This window comes from Anthonomus grandis, chromosome 6, assembly GCF_022605725.1.
Source record: "Anthonomus grandis grandis chromosome 6, icAntGran1.3, whole genome shotgun sequence".
In the NCBI taxonomy this organism is placed as follows: Eukaryota; Metazoa; Arthropoda; class Insecta; order Coleoptera; family Curculionidae; genus Anthonomus; species Anthonomus grandis.
Genome location: NC_065551.1, coordinates 3,425,084 through 3,448,681, shown reverse-complemented (window position 1 = coordinate 3,448,681; position 23,598 = coordinate 3,425,084). Strand labels below are relative to the sequence as shown.

Sequence of the window (23,598 nt, the reverse complement as noted above, 5' to 3'; positions counted from 1 at the left end):
TTACCAGAGCCCAACGGCCTTAGAGAAACCGATAAGGCTCTCTGGTCTGAAGGACTTAAAGTCGCTCGGTAAACTGAAAGTGTTACCCAAGTATTTGAACCTGGTGCGCGTGAGTGCTGGGCACTCCCCGATTACATGGTCAACGGTTTCATCCTCCTCATAGCACCATCGGCATTCCGGGTTGTCCGCAATACCGATAGTATGGAGATGGCTTCTTAAGTGCCAGTGACCGGTTAAAAGACCTGTCACTAGCCGAATTTCGCGTCTTTTTAGGCGTAGTAGATTTTTGGTGAGGTATCCAGACGAGCTGGACCCTGCAGCCAACCTGCACCAGTTTCTGCATTCAGATTCTTGCATTATTTGTAGGTATAAAAGGCTAAAAAATTATTCATAGCAAATTGGATAAAGTATTTTTATCTACTTTGATTTAACCCATTTTCCCCTAGAAAATGAAATGTCTGAGTAAAACTTTTTGATTCGAAAGCTTTATGAAATGATAAAACTATTGTGGTTAAACTGACGAATATTTTATTTTTTTCTTTATCAAAAGGTATAATGGCAGCTGTGCCAATCGAAACAAAGAATGTTATAAATTATAAACGGTGAGTTTGCGTTACAAGCAAGTTATTTCGAAACAAAGCCAAGAAAATAATATAATTAAAATTGTTAATAATACTAGAGACTATAAACATTAAAGAATATTTTTATGTCATTGTATTGATAATATCATCAATCTTTAGAATAGACCTAACAGTTTCTGTTGCGAATGACAAAGCAGAAGTAGAAACCAACAAGGGTTGAACGACATTTTCTTCCAATATATCCGAAATGCATCCCTTCCGAACATTTATTCCGGCAGACACTTCACCTTTGGCATGTCGGTTCCTCAATTCAGTTACAGTTTGAATTGGATTAAGTCCAGCATTCTCTGCCAATGTAAACGGTATAATTTCCAACGCAGTTGCGTATGCCCTAAGACAAATGGCGTCTATGCCCTCCATTTTGTCCGATAAAGCAGCCAGTCTTAAGGCTAATTCGGTTTCTGGAGCCCCGCCTCCCGCAATTACCGCCTTATTACGCACTAGACATCTGATAACGCACAGAGCATCATGAATACTCCTCTCCGCTTCTTCCAAAACCAATTTGTTGGATCCACGGACTAAAAGTGTAACAGTGCGTCCTGGATTTTGAATGCCGGTAACTCTGACCATACGATTTCCACCAAAACCAACTTCTTCTACCAGGTCGGCGTTTACCAGGTTCTCCGGAACGAAATGGTCCAATGAGGCGATGGGACGACACCCTAAGGTTTTACACACAAATTCGATATCTTCCCGTTCAATATCCTTGATCACCATACACTTGATTTTATCCAAAAAGTGGATGGCCAAGTCGGAAACGGCGTCGCGCAAAATCGATTTTTGCACCAACAATAAATTGCACCCGGCTTTCTTTATTTGCTTGACAATGTTAAGGATGTAGGCGCGTTCTTCTTTGAGCACACGATCCATCGCGGAGTAATCTGAGACAACAATACTGTGATCCATATCAGTTTTAGGTGGGGAAATACAAAATTGAATTAAGCCAATTTTAACCTTTTCCAGCCTCTTGGGTCCCGAGACGTTGGCGAGTTTTTGTGGAAACACCAAACCATTAATCAGTTCTGTGTCTTCCACTGTGCCACCGAGTTGCTTTAATACTTTGATATCGGCGAGATTCACTGCCATTTCTCTTCCAGGTTCAACTACTTTTAATACAGCGTCTACTGCTAATGGAGCGAGCTGACTGGACTGCTGAGACACTACTTTAGAATTTAAAGAGGTTGAAGCGCTCTTGATAAGTTGTTCGCGGTTGCTCAGTTCTACGGGTGTAGCGATGCTGTTCAGGATTTGTAGTGCGTGGGTGGATGCGCGTTGGAACGATTCTGAGATTGCCGTGGGATGGATACCTGGAAATAATAGAAAACATAAATAAACGATGTTTGTACCTAAGATGGTCTTGCAAGAGGTTTGCGACACTTTAGGTTTTTTATACAGGGTGTCGATTTAATATCGCGGTGCTCGATTGCGGCTAAATCTTGAAATGGAAAAAACTTTAACAGGGGAAATGTTAATTGAGTTAGAGGGGCTAGCTTTTAAAATTCGTTTAATTGATACAGGGTGTCCTAAAAAAATGTGGTACATATTTTGTTTTTCTTTTAACTACCTAGTTTTTTTTCCGAAATGGGAGTCTCATTGAAATCTCTCAAACTAACCCTAAAACTGTTTTTTCCTAAAATGCGACGTTGCCTACTGATTTAACAATTTAAAGAAAGTTTCATGAAAATCAATGTTTTACTTAAATTTTATTATTAACCACGTTTTTTGAAAAATCTATGTAGAGTCCTTGGCTAACTTCATTTTATCTTTCGAAATTCCAAAATTAATTTTTTTATACGGAGTGATCAAAATCGTTACTCAAATAATGATATTTTCAATTCAATTTTGCTCTATTTTTTAAATGTAACACCTTATATCTAGTAACGTGTTTTGATAGTGCATTTTTTTATCTTCAATTTGATACCAAATTTTACCTTGCTGAATAATCAAGGGAATGAGTGTTTCGGGAAAGAATTTAATTATTTATTTATTCATGCCAAAAAGTACAAATTCGTACGCAAGTCAAAATACAGAAAAAAAAGTATTACAATTAAAATTACAATAACAAAACCAATGCAGTAACTATACAGGGTGATTTTCAACCTATGCGCATAAACTTGGGAAATGGTAGATGAAGATCAATAATGAGTAATAATGAGAAAAAATGTAGTAAAATATTTTTGGTTTCTGAAATAAAGTTAAATAAATATCAACAGAACGTGTATCAGACGAACTTATTTTGTTTATTAATAACTGATAGTAAACAAGTCATAATGTTTGGAATTTGTTGTTTGGAATCTTTAGCAGTACTTAGTTTGTTGGTGGCTGTGATCATTTTCGATCGGTATTTTCACACGAACAAAATAAAAGCGTCAAATGTAATGGCGCACATTTTTACAAACGACATGGTTTTGGTTTACGGAGAAACGCATCAGAATGCAGTGGCAGCAGCTGATCTGTATGCCCAAAGATTTCCCCGAAGATATCATCCGAGACGTGGGACTTTCTTACGTGTTATTCAGCGGGGTAGAGAAACTGGCAATTTGTGGCCGCGGCCTGGACAAGATGGAGGAGCTATTAGACCTAGGCACATTCTAAATCTGGAGGAGGATATTTTAGAAGTTATCGAAGAACAACCTGGAATTTGCAGCGCGATTTGGAATATCGCAATCTACAAGTTGGCAAATTTTAGGGCACGAGTTGCTGTACCCGTTTCATGTGCAGACGGTACAAGCCCTACTTCCAAGAGATTTGGCGCTTCGAGTACACTTTTGTGAGTGGTTGTTACATCACCAGCAGTTAAGCCCAAACTTTACCATGAACATTTTTAGTTACGGATGAGGCAAATTTTACGCGCAATGGAATTTTCAACTTTCATAACACTCATTACTCGGCTTTGGAAAATCCGCATATTACACGGAGAACATACTTTCAACAACGTTTTTCTGTAAATGTATGTGCTGGAATTCTAAACGGGATGCTCATCGGACCTTTTATTTTGGAAAATCGTTTGACTGGTGCTCGGTATTTAGAATTTTTGCGCAACAATTTACCAGTGCTTCTTGAAAATGTGAATCTCAACGTTAGGCAGAACATGTGGTTTCTTCATGATGGTGCTCCACCACATTTTTCACGACCAGTGCGACAACATTTAGATCGTGTGTTTCCCGGACGATGGATAGGCCGTGATGGTCCAGTTGGGTGGCCCCCTCGCTCGCCTGACCTTAATCCATTAGACTTTTATTTGTGGGGTCATATGAAAACAATGGTGTATGTTAACGAAGTTGATACTGAGCAAGAGCTACGACATCGCATAAACGCTGCCAGTGACGCAATTCGCCTACAGCCTGGTTTGGCCCGTGCATGTACGTCTTCATGGATTCGACGAGCTCAAGTCTGTATCGAAAATAATGGAAACAACTTCGAACAGTTGCTTTAAATTAGTTTAAATTAAACACCTTAAAAAATACACGTTTTTTATTTAAAAAAATATGGATATCTCCAAAACTAAAAATATTTTACTGCATTTTTTTTTCATTATTACTCATTATTACTTATCAGCTATCATTTCTCAAGTTTATGCGCATAGGTTGAAAATCACCCTGTGTAATACGATAAGATAATCCACAATTAAACAAAAAATACATCAAGGATTAAGCATTAAGTCAAAAGTCAAAAAAAGTTTATTACCAAAAAAAAAAGTTATAAATATAATTACACGAGAAAAAAATATTTGACAATTTTTGGTAAAAGGAACTGCTTCGCGATTATATAAAACCACAATAGCACAATTTGCGTGAAACAGGCCTTAAAAAGAAAATGCCATTACAAACCATCATATTGAAACTGAAAAGATTATAAATAAACACAAAAAAAAATTCTAATTAATCTAAAAAAGAACAAAACTAAAACTAATAAGGACAGAAACAAAAATGGCAAAGCAATTTGGCTCGCATGCGACGAAAGGCAACAAGAATAGACAAAAAAAAAATAATTGTTTGATAATCAAAAAATGTTGACAACTAAATGTTGGAACATGAGTTGCTTTTGCTCAAATTTTTCCAGTTTTATTAGCAAGACGCGAAGATGGCTTTGAATAAACAAAAGTAAGTAGTGCGTTGTCAACAATAAAAATGTTGATGCGTCACTTGACCATTAATAATCAATTACTGTCATTTTTATTACGAGTAAAATACAATAATGGCTCGTGGAAAACCTACTGATCTAAAAGTGCGAGAAATTATTATCCGGCAGTACCATAAAGGGAAAACAATGCGAGAAATCTCCAGTGAATTAAATGTTGCAACAACTACTATATTTAATATAATTAAAAAATATGGTGAAACTGCCAGTATTGGTGTTCGCGGCAAAAGTTCAGGACGTCCAAAAGTTGTTTCTCAAAGAAATGTAAGGAACTTGATTAAAATTTGTAAGTCGGGAAGAAGAAATACTCTACGAGAAGTAACTGCAAGGTGGAATAGAGAAAGTGGGATAAATGTTTCCAGAGAATGCTGCCGCAAATATTCCACAAGAGCGGTCTTAGTTTTTATAAGCTATGTTTAATAGGCTGTTCTATGCTATATTATTTTAATTTTTCTCATTTTTTCGCCTAGGCCAAAGAAAAACCATTGTTAACGAAGACTCAAAAAAGGAATCGTTACATTTGGGCCAAATCAAAACTCTCGTGGAGCAAAGTTATTTATAGCGACGAAAGCAAATTTGATGTCTGTGTCGGAGATTATCGAAAGCGTGTGATTCGGGACAAAACAGAAGCATTCCATAAGGATTGTCTTAAAAGGACTGTAAAGTTTCCACAGGGCATCATGGTGTGGGGTTGTATGTCAGCTAAAGGGTTGGGAACGTTACACTTTATTGATGGCATAGTAAATGCAGAAAAATATCAAGACATTCTCGAACATTCGCTGTTACCAAGTGCAGCAAATTTATATCCATCCGGAGATTTTATCTTTCAACAGGACGGTGCCTCATGTTGGAAGTCGAGAAGAATTTGCTTAATCTTGGTGTAAAATTTATTAAGTGACAAATCTTTAATATTATTTGGCAAGGTATTCCACATTGCAACTCCGACAACCGAAAATGACTTGTGGAAGTTACTTGTTCTATGTTGAGGTATCCTAAAACTTCCAACATTACAAGTATTCTGTAAATGAAAGAGAGTAGTAAATAACTTATTTTAAAAAGGGGGTTGACCCGACTTTATTATTTTATATATAAAGGCATTGTGTAATTTTCTTCTCCTTTCCATATTTAAAATAGAATTTACATTTAAATAGGATGTGATATGCTCCCTATAGGCAGCGACATAAGATATAACAGCTATTTTGCAATTTTTGTATAGATCTAGAAAGCTCAGATGTTATAGAATTAGAATATAAGTACGATATCACCGTAGTCGAGTAAGGAAAGAATAAGGCTATTGCAGAGATAATATTTGGTTTTACTCTTTAAGACATTTTTTAATCTATGTTTAATTTGTTCTTAATGTGTGTCTCAAAACAAAGGTTAGAATCTAAAGTCAATCCCAATATTTTCACTTCATTGACAACTATAATTTTTTCTCCATTAATCTCAATATTTATACTTTCATGTAAGTGTCTCAGAATTCCTGAATTACAGTCATATAAAATGCTGTTAGATTTAGCAGGGTTAATTATTAAGTTATGCTCATTGAAATAATTAACTATGTTTAGTATATCGGATTTATTTTTTGCTCCGAAATATTAAAATTTAAAAAATTTAATGGCACGTATATCTGAGAATCATCAGCATATTGTTGTAATTTACAATGTTCAATACAGTTATGCATATCTGCAACATAAATTGAAAATAAAATAGGTCCCAATATGGAGCCCTGAGGAACACCAATTTCCAAGTCAAGATAGTTTGAGTGGTCCAAACTTCCATTGTTGGTTTTTAACAACACTGAATGTGATCTATTTTTAAGATATGAATCAAAAAAAGAAATTGTGCATTCGGAACAACCAAAATATCCTAACTTTGCAAGGAGCAATTATTAAGTAAATCTTATAAATACAAAACAGCTTTAACAGAAATACAATATAAACATGAAAAACATAATACTCCTAAAAAGCCACAGTGGAGTGAAGAAATTCCTCAAATGAGTAAAAAGGTTTGTTAATTAAGAAAAATTCTTTATTTTTGAATATACAAAGTGGTAGAACCTTTACAGAGACTGGCAGAGCATTAATGAATTTTACAAAACCCCAGTTCTTGATCTGGAGAGTCAATGGAAAGGTGGAATTAAGGAGTCATTATTTCTGGTAAAGTGCCGGTAGGCATCAGCATATGTTGCATAATCAGTCACATTTTTCCTAACATATAATAGGCACACTAGAATAAAGGCACAGGGTAAAGTGAGAATTTTTAATTTCCTGAAATGGGATTTACAACACTCTATGTAGCCCAAATGAGCAATCACCTTCACACATTTTCTTTGCAATGCAAATATCATAGACATGTCTTATGAGCCAGGTTCGACATTTAGAGAAAGCAGGTCATGGCCTACTGTATTCAAGTTTGAAGTGCGAAAAATCGAGAAGTAGTATTAGCGATATTTATTTTTGAAAAATGGTACTGGATTATTGTTTAGGACCACTTAAAACATAAGTGTACCAAATTTGGTTATGATAGTATACAGGGTGTTGAAATAAATTGGAGTCAAATTTTTAAAAGGCGCAATAACATTCTTAATCAAATACGAATATTTTTTAAATTTTTGGCTAATTGGCATGCGTCTTGAGAACACAAAGGTTGGAAATATCCTTCAATAAACAACAATCGATCATATTATCATACTATTTTGGGCTCAATTTGTTTGTTTTTTTTTATGAGTTTGTTTGTTAAATTCCAAAGATATGATTGTGTCTGGCTAAAAATTATTTTGTGGGAATTTTACCCAAGTATGCTATGAAAGAAAATGTTTTCATGCACTTAGTTCATTTTGACTACTTGTCGAACAATTATGGGTCATTATAATTTAAAGGAAAGAGTTGAATTAGTGCGGCTAGTTGGTGATGGAGTTAGAACATTTCGTGAAGCTGCGGCGGAATTTAACAGGAGACATCCTGTTAAAAACGAATTGGAGACCGGAATAAAATGGAAAAGGTGGCAAGTCGATCTTCATAAACGCCAAGTATTAGAAGTATCTGGTACTTTAAAAGCTGCTTTGGATCAACTGCAAGAATCTATGGAGAAATTTAAAGTTTATTGCTTTGTAAAAACGACACAAGAACGCAATTTTGAGAAAGAAAAAAATAATATAAATGAAGAAAAAGTTGTCCTGCAAGTAGACTTCGCAGAAAATTACTCATGTATAAGTCAGGGCGAGATACAAAGTGCGCACTGGAGCCACAGACAGGTCACAATATTTACGGCAGTAGCCTGGACTAAAAATACCCATCATTCGTTTGCTATCATCAGTGATGAGTTATCACATGATAAGTTTGCAGTCTGGGCATTTCTAAAAGAAATAGTGCATTGGTTAAGAAATGCCTATAGTACTTTGAGAACTGTATCGATATTTTCTGATGGTTTACTCTATCGAATTTATGTCATTTTCATGAAGATTTCGATATATCTGGCTTTTGGAATTTCTTTGCCACTTCTCACGGGAAAGGGGCTGTAGACGGAGTAGGAGGAAAGCTTAAAAGAGTAGCCTGGGAAATGGTGAAAAGTAGAAAACTACTTATTAATAATTCCAAAGACTTTTTTAATGCACTTAATGCTAAAACCAATATAAATCTTATCTACGTTTCAAGCCAAAAGATTCAGGATAACAAAAACATGTTAACCGCTCGATGGGAAAGTGTCCTGCCCATTGCAGGACTCCAATCATGCCACTTTTTTAGGCCTGTGTCCGAAAAAATATTGGAAATTGGTCAGACCCATCAAAACAATATAAGAAAGATATCTGTAACAAAACATTATAATCATTAATTATTTATTGTTGAACTAATTCGTCGTTATCATTCCCTTTAATTTAGTTGTATTACATAGTATAATGTTATTTATACTAAAATAAATTATAAAAAAATATTCTAAAGTTATTAAGGTTTTTTGTCCGGTCCACAACCGTCGTTTATTGCTATTATCTTTACTATAAAAACATGTTGCTTGCATTTATATTTTTTTTAATATTGTCTAATTAATAAAGAATATATTTGCTGATTTTGGTGAAGAAATATTACCTAACAAATTGGCAACATTTTTTTTCGCATATCCTATTTTGTGATTTGTCCCGTCCACATGCTTGAAATGGCCGATGTGCATCAAGTGCCCTCAGCTGATAAGACAGTAATAATAATAATAATAATAATAATAATAATAATAATAATAATAATAATAATAATAATAATAATAATAATAATAATAATAATTTAGAATGGTGCAATATATTTTTGTTGACAGTTTAAGGTCCATTATAAAAAGTATGAAGTAGATAAGTGATGCAGAGTCTTTCTAGTATGTATAAAGATAGTCTGTTTAAGTACATAGAATGTTAAGCATTTTTATTTTCATTTTTATACATATTTTGTTATTTTCTTTTTTTCTTTCCTGTGCTGAAGTACCTTCAACATATTATAGTTTCTTTTTTTTTTCAAATCAAATTCTTTCCTGTAATTGGGTAACAAACCTGTTGGAAATGCCTTTTTTTCACAAATAATAATTGGAAATGCCCTTTTTTTCACAAATAACACCAAAGAAGTTGAGGGAAGAAGAGGTATAAAGATATAAGAGATATATCATATTTAATTATCAATCAAGTTATTTAATGTGAATTTGGCTAGTTTATCACGCCTTAAAATCATGCTAAGTGCAATAAAGTGATCTAACTCTGATATAGATATTTTTAATATAAATGTTTTAATTCTTAAAGAAAAATTACCTAGTGTGGAATTAACTTAATTTTATAATCCTCTGTTTTAGTCCTTATTACTATACTCAATCTTATTTTATTTTGGCATATATCTCAGTACTGCCTTTATTGACCTGTAACTTTTCCCTATAGTTTAATTTTATTGTTTTATTTAGTAATTATATTGTTTATTTTTTATTACGTTAGTTTGGTTTTGTTTAGTTAGTTGGTGAGCATATTTTTTGTAATTCAAAAAAGGCAGTTAGATACCTATGTTCCGCTGGATTAAGAGATTCTTGTAAACCTCTCTTTATAACTCAAAAAATCCTAACTCTTTTTATCTTAGAAACAGCTACTCTTATTCATAAATGTCCTAAACCTCCCTCTAACACTGGTCATATGACTCGCCAGGTTAACGATTTTCCCTTACCAATCCCTACATCCTTTCTCACCAAGAACTCACTTATATACCTTAGCAAAAAAATTTACAACCATGTTCCTCTATGTATCAGACAAATTTTAGAAGTTAAGAAATTCAAAAAGAAATTAAAATCACTTTATTATCCAGGGCATATTATAGCGTTGACGATTTTTTTAATTATACCTTTTGACCTGTGCTCTGACATCATTTTAGTGTTTTAGTTTTGTTTCCTATTAAATATTTTAATTTACTTCCTCTAAATTCTGTTTTAAGCTTTACTTATTTTTTAATTAAATTTATCAAAAAGATTTTTTTTTTCAATTTGTTTTGTTATAATTAATTTTGGTAATGTGCATAAATTTTATGGTAAAATGTTTTAGATGTTATGTTTGTTTGAAATTTAAAATTTAAAGTGAATTTGGAACTTTTTAGTTTTTAGGATTCTTGTACACAAGATTTTGTTTTGTCTTACGTAATATAGCACATTTTCTTCTCTTTCTAGGCACTCCCTCATTCTAATTAGGTACATTATTAATGTGTTTTGATTGGAGTTTCAATGAATAAATAAATATATTTTTTGTAAAAGAAAAATTCTTCCTCAAATACAACTTTGACTTTAGAAAGAGAAGGAACATGTTGGAAATATTTGATTTAGTAAAAGAAGTTTATTGGGATAATATGTTAGACAGGAAGCAAAAGAAGTATAGGTGGTATCTATCGCCAAGTGTTTCCACTTTTTGGGATCTTTAGGGCTGCACAACCAGAACAACAAAGAAAAGAGAGGAAAAAAACCATAAATTAGTTCTGCTAAAGATGCTATCATTAGCAAAACATGTGTTGAGCATAAAATAAAAGGTTTCAGTTAGTGGTAAAACTGTTTTGTGATTCAAACAATGTCCAATTATAAGATTACTTTTAAACTGATTCTTACTTGGCGCGTTTTTTATCCTTTAACAGTAGCGGCTCATCAGGGGACGCTGGTGAAGCGCCGCTTCACCACAAATTTAAAAAAATTTAAGTGTTTTAAAATCGACATCTTTACGTTTACAATTTAGTTTGTTTTATATTTTATAACAAATTAATTCTTTATTTTATCTGATTTATCAAAATTAGTGTAATCCTATAAAGAATATATTTGTAAAAGTATTCAGAAACCCGAGCGCGCTAAACATATTCTCATAAGAGCAGCGGCGACTGCCACCGCATGAGTCAATGCGGCACAATTAGCAGAAACAATAATCCGATGCAACACCTCCCCCCGCGCTTACGACGGTTGCTATGGCAACGGACGGACAAACACGCGGGGTAATTTACAGAACGGCGCTGCGTATGCATGCCGCTGCCAGCCAAAGGTTCTTATTCTATTGACTTTAAAGTGTCTCTCTAATAATTTTTTATTATGTGTTTTAAAATTTTGTTTTTGCTGCTTATGGTATATTTTGGGTTTTGCGCTTCACCTCTTCCTAAAATCACGAGCTGCCACTGTCCCTTGATCTTGTCTCTTCATCCTTTGTACATGTTTAATTTACCTATTGTGTCATGAAGTGTACTGTTTTATGACTTATTATAATTGCTTTTTACTTGAATTTTCTATTTGAAAGTTTGGTTATAAAAATCTTTCTTTGAAAACAATAAAGCATTGTTGAATTTGAATATGTTGGCACACAAGAAAGCAATTTGCCAAGTTAGTATTTAAGTATACATACAAATAACTTTAAAAAATTCAACTGCTCTTCCTTCTTAGGCAATTAAATTATTATCACTAAAATTTGATTGGCTCAGTTTACAGTGAATGCAACCATTAAAAAATTATTGTACAGCCTACTAATTTTTATTTCATTTGCTTTAAGCAGGAATTTAATGTCCTTTTCACTTTTTGTCTATTCCAATATAATGCCTCTGCGGACATGACTTAATGGTTAATGTAGAAAAATTAATTCTTGTCCAAAAATTATATTAAAAATGAAAAAAATATATCAAATATATCGTTTTTTAATGTTGTCTGGTCCAGTCGTACGAGATTAAGGCTACAGAGCAAATTCTTTCAAAAAAAATTAAAAATCAAAATTTACTAAGGAAAATTTGGTTGTTAAAAAAACAGTAAAATACTAAAACTTTAGACCTTATAGCTCAAAAATTAAAAGGTTTATTAGGAATTAGTAAATAAGAATTAAGTGTACCTCTGTACAAAAGCTTCTGAGCAGCATCAAGAAGGGCTCCAGCAATAACCACAACAGATGTTGTACCATCTCCAGCTTCTACATCTTGAGCCCTTGACAGTTCGACCAGCATTTTTGCAGCTGGATGAATTACATTCATTTGTTTTAAGATTGTTGCTCCATCATTTGTAATTGTCACCTGTAATAAAGCACTTTTTAATGTGACAGTATGTCATGTATAAATTTAAAAAAAAAGACAAATATAATTTCCCATTTGACAAAAATGTATATCACATTGACATCTTCATTTTAACTTTCATCTGAGGTATATGAGTACAACTGCATATTATTAGAAGTAGATAAATTTGATTGAATTTTTAGTCTTGGTTTATTATTAAATTTTGCCTTTTCTTTAAAACTGTTCATGTTCATACACCTTTTTCAGATTTGTGGATCAATAAATTAAATATGAATTATTGATGGGTATAGGTTATGTTATTGATGTTTGTTGCATGGGATTACAAGGAAAATTGTCAAGAAATGTTGTGTATTCCAGTTTAATTGAAATTGAATTTATTATTTGAGTGCACTTAACCTCAATGTGGAATGTGATATATGTAAACAAAACAAAAATCCAGTTTATGGCTGTGATATCTGCAAAAAATGTAATTGCAAACTATGTAGACAGCTAACATCATCAGAAGTAAGAGTATTAGAACTGAGTTGAAGAGTTATGAAATTCTACTGTGTTAAATGCAAAAATGTTGAACTCATAACACTGCTTAAAAAGATGAGGCCATGCAAGGATGAGGTGGTAAAAGCCAAGGAAAAAGTTATTGAAAGTAAAGATCAACATATAATAAACCTAGAAGATCAAATTTTGATGTTAAGAAAAGAAATTGAAGACATTGAAACCAGAAGTGAAATGAAGAAAGCAAATCAAAGGGCACTGTTGCAACAGAGAAAAAAAATATAATGAAGTGGTGATCATCAAACCAAAGAAAGCTCAGGAAAGTTATGCAGCAAAAACTTATATTGAAAAAAAAGTAGATCCAAAGAATATCAAAGCTGAAGTGTCTCGTATGAAGTTTATTAAAGATGGTGGTGTAGCAATAAGCTGTGGTTGTGATGGAAAAACTTGCTTGATATTTCAGAAAGCATAAAACATCAATAAGGCAATGACTAGGCAATGAGGTTTTAATCTTGCAAAAAAAGTGCCCGAAAGTAAAAATTGTAAACATAGAAGAAAAACTCCTAAATAATGAGGAAGACTTTTTAGAGTAAATTTTTATCAGAATGCTATAAACACAGATATGTCTGAACGGAAAATGTCAGTCACACATTATAAAGGAAACAGAGGAAAGTGTCATTTTAGAAATTGATCCAAATACATACAGTCTTATGCAAAAAAAAAGATAGATTGTCTATTGGTTGGAAGTCATACAAGTTCTTTGACCACATAAATGTCATCCAGAGTTTTAAATGCTACAAATTTGGCCATCTTTCCAAAGAATGCAAATCTCAAAATGTCATATGTGGAAAATATGCTGGTAATCACAAATTTGAGGAATGTCAATCAAATATTAATTGTGCAAATTGTAAATTCAAATAAATTCAAATTCAAATTCAAATATATTACGTAAAGTTATATACAAAAGTGTTATTGTTACATAGGTAAATAGGTACAAATAAAAATAGATAACAACCCTATTTCATGAGAGAAGAAAAATAACGTTAAATACCTACACACCTAATGTAAAAATCCAAGAAGAGGAATCGGCCTAAGGCCATCTAATGACGTACCTTGTGTGCAGATTTCCTCTTCCAAAAATGGCACAGATATTAAGAGGCTAAGAACGGCAACAGCCCGGCCGCTATGCAGGCGGAAAACAGGCGAGAGAACAAAAAGGTAGTAAAAATTACGACTAACATGCACTAAAATAACCCAATATCCACAAACTCAGAACAACGTTTCAAAAAATGTTTGATTTTTCAATAAAAATTGTTTGGTTTTGACTTTGAAAATTTTTGGATAATTATAATATTTTTTCAATTCAGCAGGCAGTGTGTTAAAAAGAACTGGTCCATAATAGGTTACAAATCTTTGGGTCACATTTGTACGTTTAAATGGAATAAACATATTTATCTCTTTTGTTGCTCTTGTGAGATAGTTGATAGAATCACTATTAATTGGTGATAATGTAGTATGGACATAGTTTAAAGTGGAATGGATATAAATATTTCTGACACTTAGTAAATTTAGATTATTATATAGTTCACCAGTTGAAAATCTATATGGTCTTTTAAATATTATTTTTAGTGCAGAATTCTGAGTAATTAACAACTTCTTTATAGTATTGTTATACGCGCAACCCCATATAACAATACAGTACCTTAAATTGGATTCTATTAGTGCGTTATATAAAGTTTTTAACATTTTTACATTTAGGATTTCACGTACCTGATACAATTTATAGAAAATATTTCTAATTTTTTTATTAACGAATGCAATATGTTCCTCCCATTTAAGATACTGATCCAGTATAACCCCCAGATATTTGATTTTTTCAACTTTTTTTATTTTGATACAATTACATGCATCATTATGCGATAAGCAGTCATTATTATGAATAACAATCTCTGTGGGCGGTGGTTGATCTACTGACGTTGCGGAAAAACTCATATAATAAGTTTTATTAAAGTTTAAACTTAAAAGACTATTGTTGAGCCACTCATACATTTTACTAAGGCCAATTTCGGCTTTTTTAAAGACTCTCTTCCAAGAATTATCAGAAAACAATAATGCAGTATCATCTGCGTACGAAATAACTTCGCAGTCGTCCAATAAGCTTCCTATACTATTAATATACACAAGGAAGAGTACTGGTCCCAGCACTGTCCCTTGTGGAACTCCGGTTTTAATGTATTTAGGAGAGCTCATTGTGTTATTAATCTTAACAAATTGTTTTCTATCTGATAAATAATTTTTTAATAAGTTAAGAGGCCCGTTTCGAATACCAATTTTTTCTAAACGGTTAAAGAGAATTTCATGTGAAACTGTATCGAAGGCTTTCGAAAGATCCATAAAAACTGCTAAACTTTTTTTTCTGTTTTGTAGATTAATGTTAATATTATTAACTAAATCAAATACGGCTTTCTCCGTATTTTTTTTATCTCGAAAACCATATTGCTTTTGATATAAAAGATTATTCTTTTCCAGGAAATTCATTATTCTTGACTTTAAACATTTTTCAAATATCTTAGCAAAGTTATTTATGAGAGAAATGGGTCTATAATTAGTAGTTTCATCACGATTATCTGATTTAAATATAGGAGATACCAGAGAGACTTTCCAATCAGAGGGTAAGTTAAACGTTGAAAATGACAAATTTATTAAGTAAGCTAAAGGTTTTAAAATATGAACATGTATTCTTTTAATTAAATTAGTTGAAATTTTATCTTCCCCTGGTGCTGAGTTATTTTTTAATGTTTTAATGTGCATTATAAGTTCATTTGTATTAACTGGAAAAAGAAACATGGAGTTAGGATTAATTTTAATTTTTTCTTTAAAACTCGATGAATTTTTATTGATATCTTTTTGAATTTTTGAACCTACATTTGTAAAAAACTCATTAAAGGTATTACTAATTGTTACTTCATCTGTTATTATGTCATTATTTACTTTTATTTTAAAATTATTTTGAGGCGCTTTTTTTTGATGGTTGGTAATCTCATTAATAAATTTCCATGTTTTTTTGTGGTCATTTTTGGATTCATCTATTTTTAGCTTATAATAATTATTTTTTGCCAATTTCATTACCTTAGTTAAATTATTCCTAAATTTTTTATATTTTATTTCATCGGCAATATTATGGTTCATGTTTAAAGATTTTTTCATGCTATCTCTCTGTTTTATAGAATTAATAATACCCTGGGTTACCCAAGGCTTACGTTTTCTTGTTTTGCTATTTAGTGTTATAATATACGTGTGTTTCCTTAGAAAATATAAAATTTTATTTTTAAAACAGGTATATGACTCTTCTATATTGTTGTTTGTAAACACTTCTTCCCATATTTCTTTAGCCAGATCATTTTCTAAATTTGTGTAATTTATATTTGCTTTCCGTTGCATGCTATTAAACTGGGCAATATTTTTTGTTACATTTTTAATAGATAGCCCAATAGGATAATGGTCAGTTAGATTAGTTTTAAAGATTAATGGTATGATAGAGTTTTTTCTTAAATCAAACTGATCTATTTTTAAAAATATATGATCGAGTGCTGTTTTAGAATTGTGGGTTTCTCTTGTTGCTTGATTTATGCACGACATATAACCATTTTGCGACATAACACTTAAATACTTAGTTACATTCATATCAGTTTCCTCCAAAATATTAATGTTAATATCCCCAATAAATATATTGCACATATTTTGCTTTCCTATAAATCCTTGTGTTTCCAGATCGTTTAAAAATAAGTTTAAATTTGTAGAAGTAAATAGTCCTAAAAATACCAAACGTAAGTTTTGATCACCATGTTTAAGATAAAAACTGTGCCATATATAAAAGAGTCTATAACCAAATAGAGTAAAAAATAAACTATCCAAATAATATTTATCCAAGCCAAAAATAAATTAAAAGCACAAATAATATACCTAAATATACAAGGTCTGAATACTCATAAAACTCATTGGAATGGTTTGTAAAAAATGTAAAACCATTGATTTTGTGTGTATCTGAAACTCACATCACAGAGGACTTTACTCAAAATGAAATAAAAATAGATGGGTATAACACAATCAACAATCTTTCATCAAACTCATGTACCGGAGGCACAGCAATATATATAAAAAAAGGGTATGCATATAAAAAAATAGCCAATTATAATTTTAGCAACAATATGTGGTTCTTGGGAATTGAAATTATGATAAAAATACATAAATATTATATATATTGTTTATATCATTTCCCAAGCACAAGTGATGATATTTATAGAAAAATTAGAAGATTGCTTAGAAAACCTGAAACTGGAAGCCACATTCCTAATGCCGAAACCGAGGAAGATTGGAACAACTACTCAAGGCAATGAAATAAAGTAGTATCATTCATTAGATCAGCTAAAGTAAGTTACTACAATTGTAAAATTGATGAAGTAAAAAATAACTCTAATGTGGAAATCATTAAAAAAACTAATTAGCCATATCGGATATGTTGAAAAGAAAAAGGAAATAATATTTAATAATGTGATTGTTAAAGAAAAGGATCTCTGTGAGAGTTTTATCAATTTCTTTCTGGATAGTATTAAACAAATAGCAGAATATATACCCAGAAATAAAAGTAATGAAGATGTTATACAAAATATAATGTGTGAACATGAGCTGGACCAATTTTGCAAGTTAGAATTATCTAAATTAAGAAAACTTATAAGTCTTATGAAAAATAAAGAAAGCAACACCAATGGCATTAGCGTAAGAATTATCATTTGAAGTAATTGGAGACAAAATGCTGAATGTAATTAACCAAAGCCAGGAGTCTGGCACATGTGGAAACTAACCACTGTTGTCCCAATTGAGAAAATTAGTGGGACAAACAAATGTGGAATTTCGACCTATAAAAATGGTCTCATCCTATGAAAATCTACTCGAGATGTGTGTGAATGAACAAATTGTAAACTATATAGAGGAAAATATATACTTAGTGTATACCAGGCTGGGTTTCAGAAAAAAAAAATCAGTGAAAGTACTTTACAAACAGTTCTTTTCAATTAGAAAAAAGCATTGGATGATAGAAAACTAATAGGGGTTGTCTTTTTGGCATTCAAACATGCTTCTGAAACCATTGATATCCAAGATGAACCAGCCTATCCTCAAATGGTTTGGGGATTACTTAAGGGATAGCCAAGAAGTGACCCAAGTTCAATGGAAAATTCTCCTCTACCAAAGAAACAGTGTATGGTGTTTCCCACAGGGGAGTCTTGGGCCCTACTTTGCTTATATTGCACATAAATGACTTTGTAAAGGTAGTTCATCAGCATGAGCAATTAAAGAAGTCATGCTGCAGAGATCAAATACAGAGCCTGCATGACAAATAAAAAATAAAATAGGCCCTAGAACAGAGCTTTGTGAAACTCCATGGTTCAATGCTTTCTGTAATTCACACTCCTCAGACCACCCAAACTGACTTCTACTTCTATCAGTCAGACAGGACTAAAATAATTGATGACTACTGGAGTCAAAATTATAGTAATTTAATTTTTGAAGAATATCATGCTCATTCAAAGGCTCTCAATAAATCATAAAATATGGTGTGATAGTGTAAATCACCCCCAAAGCCCTGAAGTACCTTCTTCCACAAATCCATAACTGACAAGCTGGTTGAATGCAACTTCCTAAAGCTATGCTATCTTTCATAGAACAGTGAATAGAATATTGAAAATACCCTGTGCCTTAATCAAGGATTCAATTAGAGTTAATGATAGAGGAGACAAATTGGCAAAAGTCCTCAGACACACCTGTGTCTATCTGACAACTACAGGAAATTAATTAAAGAATGGCCAAGAAACAATATGCAGTAGATGGAAACCATTACCCATTAATTGGTGGTGAAATGGCTGACTATGATAAGTTACAAAAACCACTGGAAACACAATTATTGTATCAAATATATGAAAATAGAGCTTTTATGCTTTTTTGGTACATTTAAGCACTACTTTAAATTAGCTTTTTCAGAAAAAAAAACATAAATAATAAAGTTAAACAAAAAAATGGTTGGACCAAAATATATTCAATTTCTCAAATGAACCTAAATCTTTACACTGGCTAAAGAAAGATTTAAATTGTGAAGTGGTAAAAATAAAAAATAATACAGAATATTCTAAAAAAAGAAATAGCAAAAGAAAAGATCCACAAAAGAAATTGATAACAATGGTCAAGTAAGCTCTAATGGTAGTAAGCTATGTAAACTATTTAATACCCATTTTAGTAACCTTCCAACAATGTATAGAGACCACAATAAAAACTGCAGTTAATTTAAAATTTCCAGTTGAATCAGTGGATTTGATTGAGGTTTTTAATACCATTAAAAAAACAGGTAGCAACAATTTGTGGGCCTCAATGAAATCCTCTGTAATAATTTGAGGAAAATTTCACATACAATTAGTCTTACCATATACATTCAGATAAACTGATCCTTCCAAGAAGGAATGTGTCCAGAAATTTAAAAAAATAGCTTAATACCTTTACATAAAATAGGAAGTACCTCTGATATATAAACAATTGTAAACATGTGGCAGATTGCTTTTTATGATAGGCTCTTAAATCACTTTAATGTAATCTATTTTACCAAAACTCAACATGATTTTTTTAAACAATAGAAGCCATAGATACTGGAAAGTACACATTTGCAGTGTATTTTTTAGTTTTTTTAATCTCAAGATGGATCACAGACTTCTCTTAGATGTCCTTCGTACTTTGTATGTTTGTTCCAGTTTGTAATTTGTTGTGTACTTATTTGGCAAATATTATTATACCATATACATTTGTTTTATGTAATTTTTTTTATTACTTTGATTTATTTTTTATTTAATTTAAAAATAGTTTGGTAAATTTGTAAAAGTTTACCTTAGTCCATGAATATTTTATTTTTGTGACAATAAACCATATTTTGTTTCGATTTAAATCAGTGGAACTTTGTGCCAAGGAGATTGGTTAGGTTGGGTAATTTTTGAGTGATCGCCACAATCTGTTGAGAGTAGGGGAAGAAAGGACAGTATTATACTAAATGGTACTTTCTTTTAATTTGGCTAGCCTTTCTGGCTCTTGCCTATTTTTTGCCTGCTAAAGGTCTTTAGCTAGTATAATTTTTTAATACTTTCTATCTTTTTTTTTTCAAATTGACTGCTGTCAGGATTATAAACTACACCTACAGATCAAGTTTCACAACCCTCCAACAAGGGCTCCCCAAGGTTCTCTCCTGTCTCTGGTTCTTTTCATTTAATTTTGTAATGATCTAAATAGTATCCTGTTTAATTTTATCACAGTTTACTGATGACAATACATGTTTCGTGTCACATAGAGATGAGAAAACAGCCCTAAACCTTGGAAAATCCATTGCAGCTGCAATGCAGAAATGGTGTAATGAAAAGTTGTTTGTTTCTGGCAATACTAAGTTTATCCAGTTTTAAAATAGAGACAAAAGAAAAAAGGTTCTTAAAGTAAATAAGTTCAACAGACTGATGAAACTGGTTTTCTAGGGCTTACAACAAACAGGAATTTAAACTGTGGAAGCTAGAGAACTAGAATATACAAGAAGATTTCTGTGGACAATTTTGCAATTCATAATATTAGAGGCATTGTGGGTGAGAAGTCTCTTTTACAATTATATTATGCTTAGGTGCATTCCCATATCAGCGATGGAATAATTTTCTAGGACTCTCAAACAGATACTATGCAGTGCATATTTCTTATTCAAAAAAAAATAGTAAGAACCACATCTAAGGTATTTCTGACTATGGGGATAATGAGCATCTCTCCTTATTTGTATAAAATATGTTGCCTAACATAAAAATAAAAAATTTAAAAAAAGGAAATTAATTAAAAGGAAAACTTCTCAGTACCCAGGCATAAGACCAAATTTTTTGAAGACAGTCCTTATTTCATGTGAATTGAAATCTACAATGCATTGCCTGATGAAGTGCGAAAATTGAATATGTAGGTATATTTAATAATTTCTTTATATAATTGCTGCAATTCTACAGTATCCAACATCCATTTTATACAGTAATTCATTTTTTGAACACTAACACATCTGATTCCAACAAATTGAGAAAGCTTGGCTATAGCTGCCCATATTGCCAAATTTTATATTTTGTGAACAGGTATTTGCCTGTGTGTGAAGTAAAATGTTTATACATTTATGTCATATTGTTCATTAGCTTTGCATTTTAAGTGTTTCTTTTACAGATATGGTATAAGCAATATATTAGGATGGTTAGTAGTAGTAATAAGATTTTAGTTTTTACTAAAAATCTTATGATTACTTTAATGTGCTTGGCCAGTAATAACTGATTTAATTTGAATTATTAGCTTTTATTTGTGTAATCCAAAAAGTCTAAATTCTACATTTTTATTGCATAAATAAATTATCATAAATTGCAGACTACTTTTACTTTTAAAATAGTCTTTTATAGCTTGTTGTCATCCTAAACCAGTAAAGAAATTAAATGGGTAACTAAATATTTTAAAGGTAAAAATTCATTTTAAAGTTTCAGTCTTCCTCATTCTACATGTTTTATTTTAGAAACAAGGTTGAAGTAATAAAGTCTCAGAAAAGAATTTTACACCCACAACAAAACTTCTTGTAAGGCCCAATGAAAAATTGTTTTTAATATACCACAAAAATAAACAGTAAAGAAAAATGGTACAGACCTCGCCGTTAGAGGCCTGGATCATCTTATCCATACCCCTGGGCCCCAAACTAGTTCTAATAGCATCGCAAACGGCTTTTGCGGCATTTATATTACTGGAACGGACATCTGCGGGTTTACTTTTGTCTTTATACGCCAAATTTCTGTTTCTGTTCGAATCACCGGCAGCTCTTGGTGCTGTCATGCTGAAAATATTATTTTCTTAGATTTTTCACTGAAAAACGATTAAAACTCTGCGGGATTTTCGGGATTATTACAGATTATTTTTATTTTTGAAGATTCTCCTCAAATTAAATGAATGAACTGTCACTGTCAAAATTGTCAAAATCACATGTCACAACAATGTGATTGTAAACAATGGCAATATGCAAGAAGACTGAAAGGAGGAGAGATAACTTGCCTGTGCTGGGTGGGCCAAATTCTGTATGGCGATATCGCTACCTCTACACTGCTATTCTCGGACTAGCATTTGCACAGTAGCGCAATGCGCAACGCCCGCCTGGCAAATGTAATTGATATTTATTATTAGTTGTAAAAATAAGTGCGAAACAGCGAGTAAGTGTGCGCCACACATAAGGCGAACATCGGATTGAAGAGGATAGCGGAGCGTTCAATTGCGTTAAATTAAATATATATGGCCACACATACGGCAGAGCGCATGGCGGAAGGACGCATACTTGCTAGCTGGTAGCGAAGCGTTTAAATTTGTTTGATATTTTTGCGCGTATTAGGTTATTTCGTATTAAGTTTTGCAGAAGTACAATTAAAATAGTCGTCCAAACCAGCGACATGTGTAACCAGTTTCCGAAACCTCCACCACCGCCACCTTCTCCGTTACCAGCTTTATGTGTAGCCGCACACACAGAGAAACGAGGCAGAAAACGAGCTGGCTGCGGTAGATCGACTCCAGCGCGATGCATGGAGCAAGCATAGAAGATATCACTCTTCCCTCCAATCTTTTTGATTGGACATATAGGATGGAGCGAGTCTAGCTTAGACTCTAGCTAGAGCGAAATATAGCTTCAAATCATCGGCAAAAGCCAGCCTATGACAAGTAAGTGACTCGATCAAGTCATTTATAAAAAAACTAAACAGGAGCGGACCCAGGTTCGAGCCCTGTGGCACACCCGACGCTACGTTAAAAAGTTTCGATTTAAAGCCCTCATATTCGACATATTGAGATCTACCAATCAAGTAGGAATTAAATAAATTAAATAATCTCCCTGAAAAACCATACTGAGTTAATTTATGCAGCAAAATATAGTGATCTATCCAATCAAAGGCTTTTTGGAAGTCCGTATAAATAACATCGTACCGTACAGTATGGGGTTTCAAATATGGGCAAAATATTAGAGAAAGCGCCCTGGCTAGGGATAAATGTTTGTTGGAGAGCAGTGAAAAGAAAAGAGATATCGAATCGGGATGTAAGAGTGATGCTGCACCAGGAAGCTGTACGAAATCAGAACCAGGACCGTCATCTTCCCAAGTTTGCACAACAGAAAAAGATCACAAACTTGGGAAGATGACGGTCCTGGTTCTGATTTCGTACAGCTTCCTGGTGCAGCATCACTCTTACATCCCGATTCGATATCTCTTTTCTTTTCACTGCTCTCCAACAAACATTTATCCCTAGCCAGGGCGCTTTCTCTAATATTTTGCCCATATTTGAAACCCCATACTGTACGGTACGATGTTATTTATACGGACTTCCAAAAAGCCTTTGATTGGATAGATCACTATATTTTGCTGCATAAATTAACTCAGTATGGTTTTTCAGGGAGATTATTTAATTTATTTAATTCCTACTTGATTGGTAGATCTCAATATGTCGAATATTAACTCTTGTTATGTTATAAATATTATCCCGGCAAGACTATCCGGTTTACAGGGGCTATTTCTAGGGAGTTGAGTTTGTTCGACAGTCTTGGTTTAAGAGTTCTAAACAACAAGAACAACTCCCTAGATCTGATAGGTTCCAGAAACCCTGTTAAATTTAAAAGATGGAACAAAAAAAAAAAGAACCTATCAGGCCGGCTTCGTGGGTTCTCTGTATGGTCAGTT

The 23,598-nt window shown here is 32.6% G+C and overlaps 1 protein-coding gene across 1 annotated transcript; it reads right to left on the bottom strand.

The window, feature by feature from the left end:
- Positions 1–505: 505 nt before the first annotated feature.
- LOC126737654 (T-complex protein 1 subunit delta) lies at positions 506–21,850 on the bottom strand. Its single transcript, XM_050442634.1, has 3 exons — positions 21,539–21,850; positions 12,136–12,313; positions 506–1,948 (listed from the first exon to the last, which is right to left on the bottom strand). The coding sequence occupies exons 1-3, from the start codon at positions 21,719–21,721 to the stop codon at positions 705–707; spliced, it is 1,605 nt and encodes a 534-aa protein (XP_050298591.1). The 5' UTR covers positions 21,722–21,850; the 3' UTR covers positions 506–704.
- Between the last annotated feature and the right edge of the window lie 1,748 nt (positions 21,851–23,598).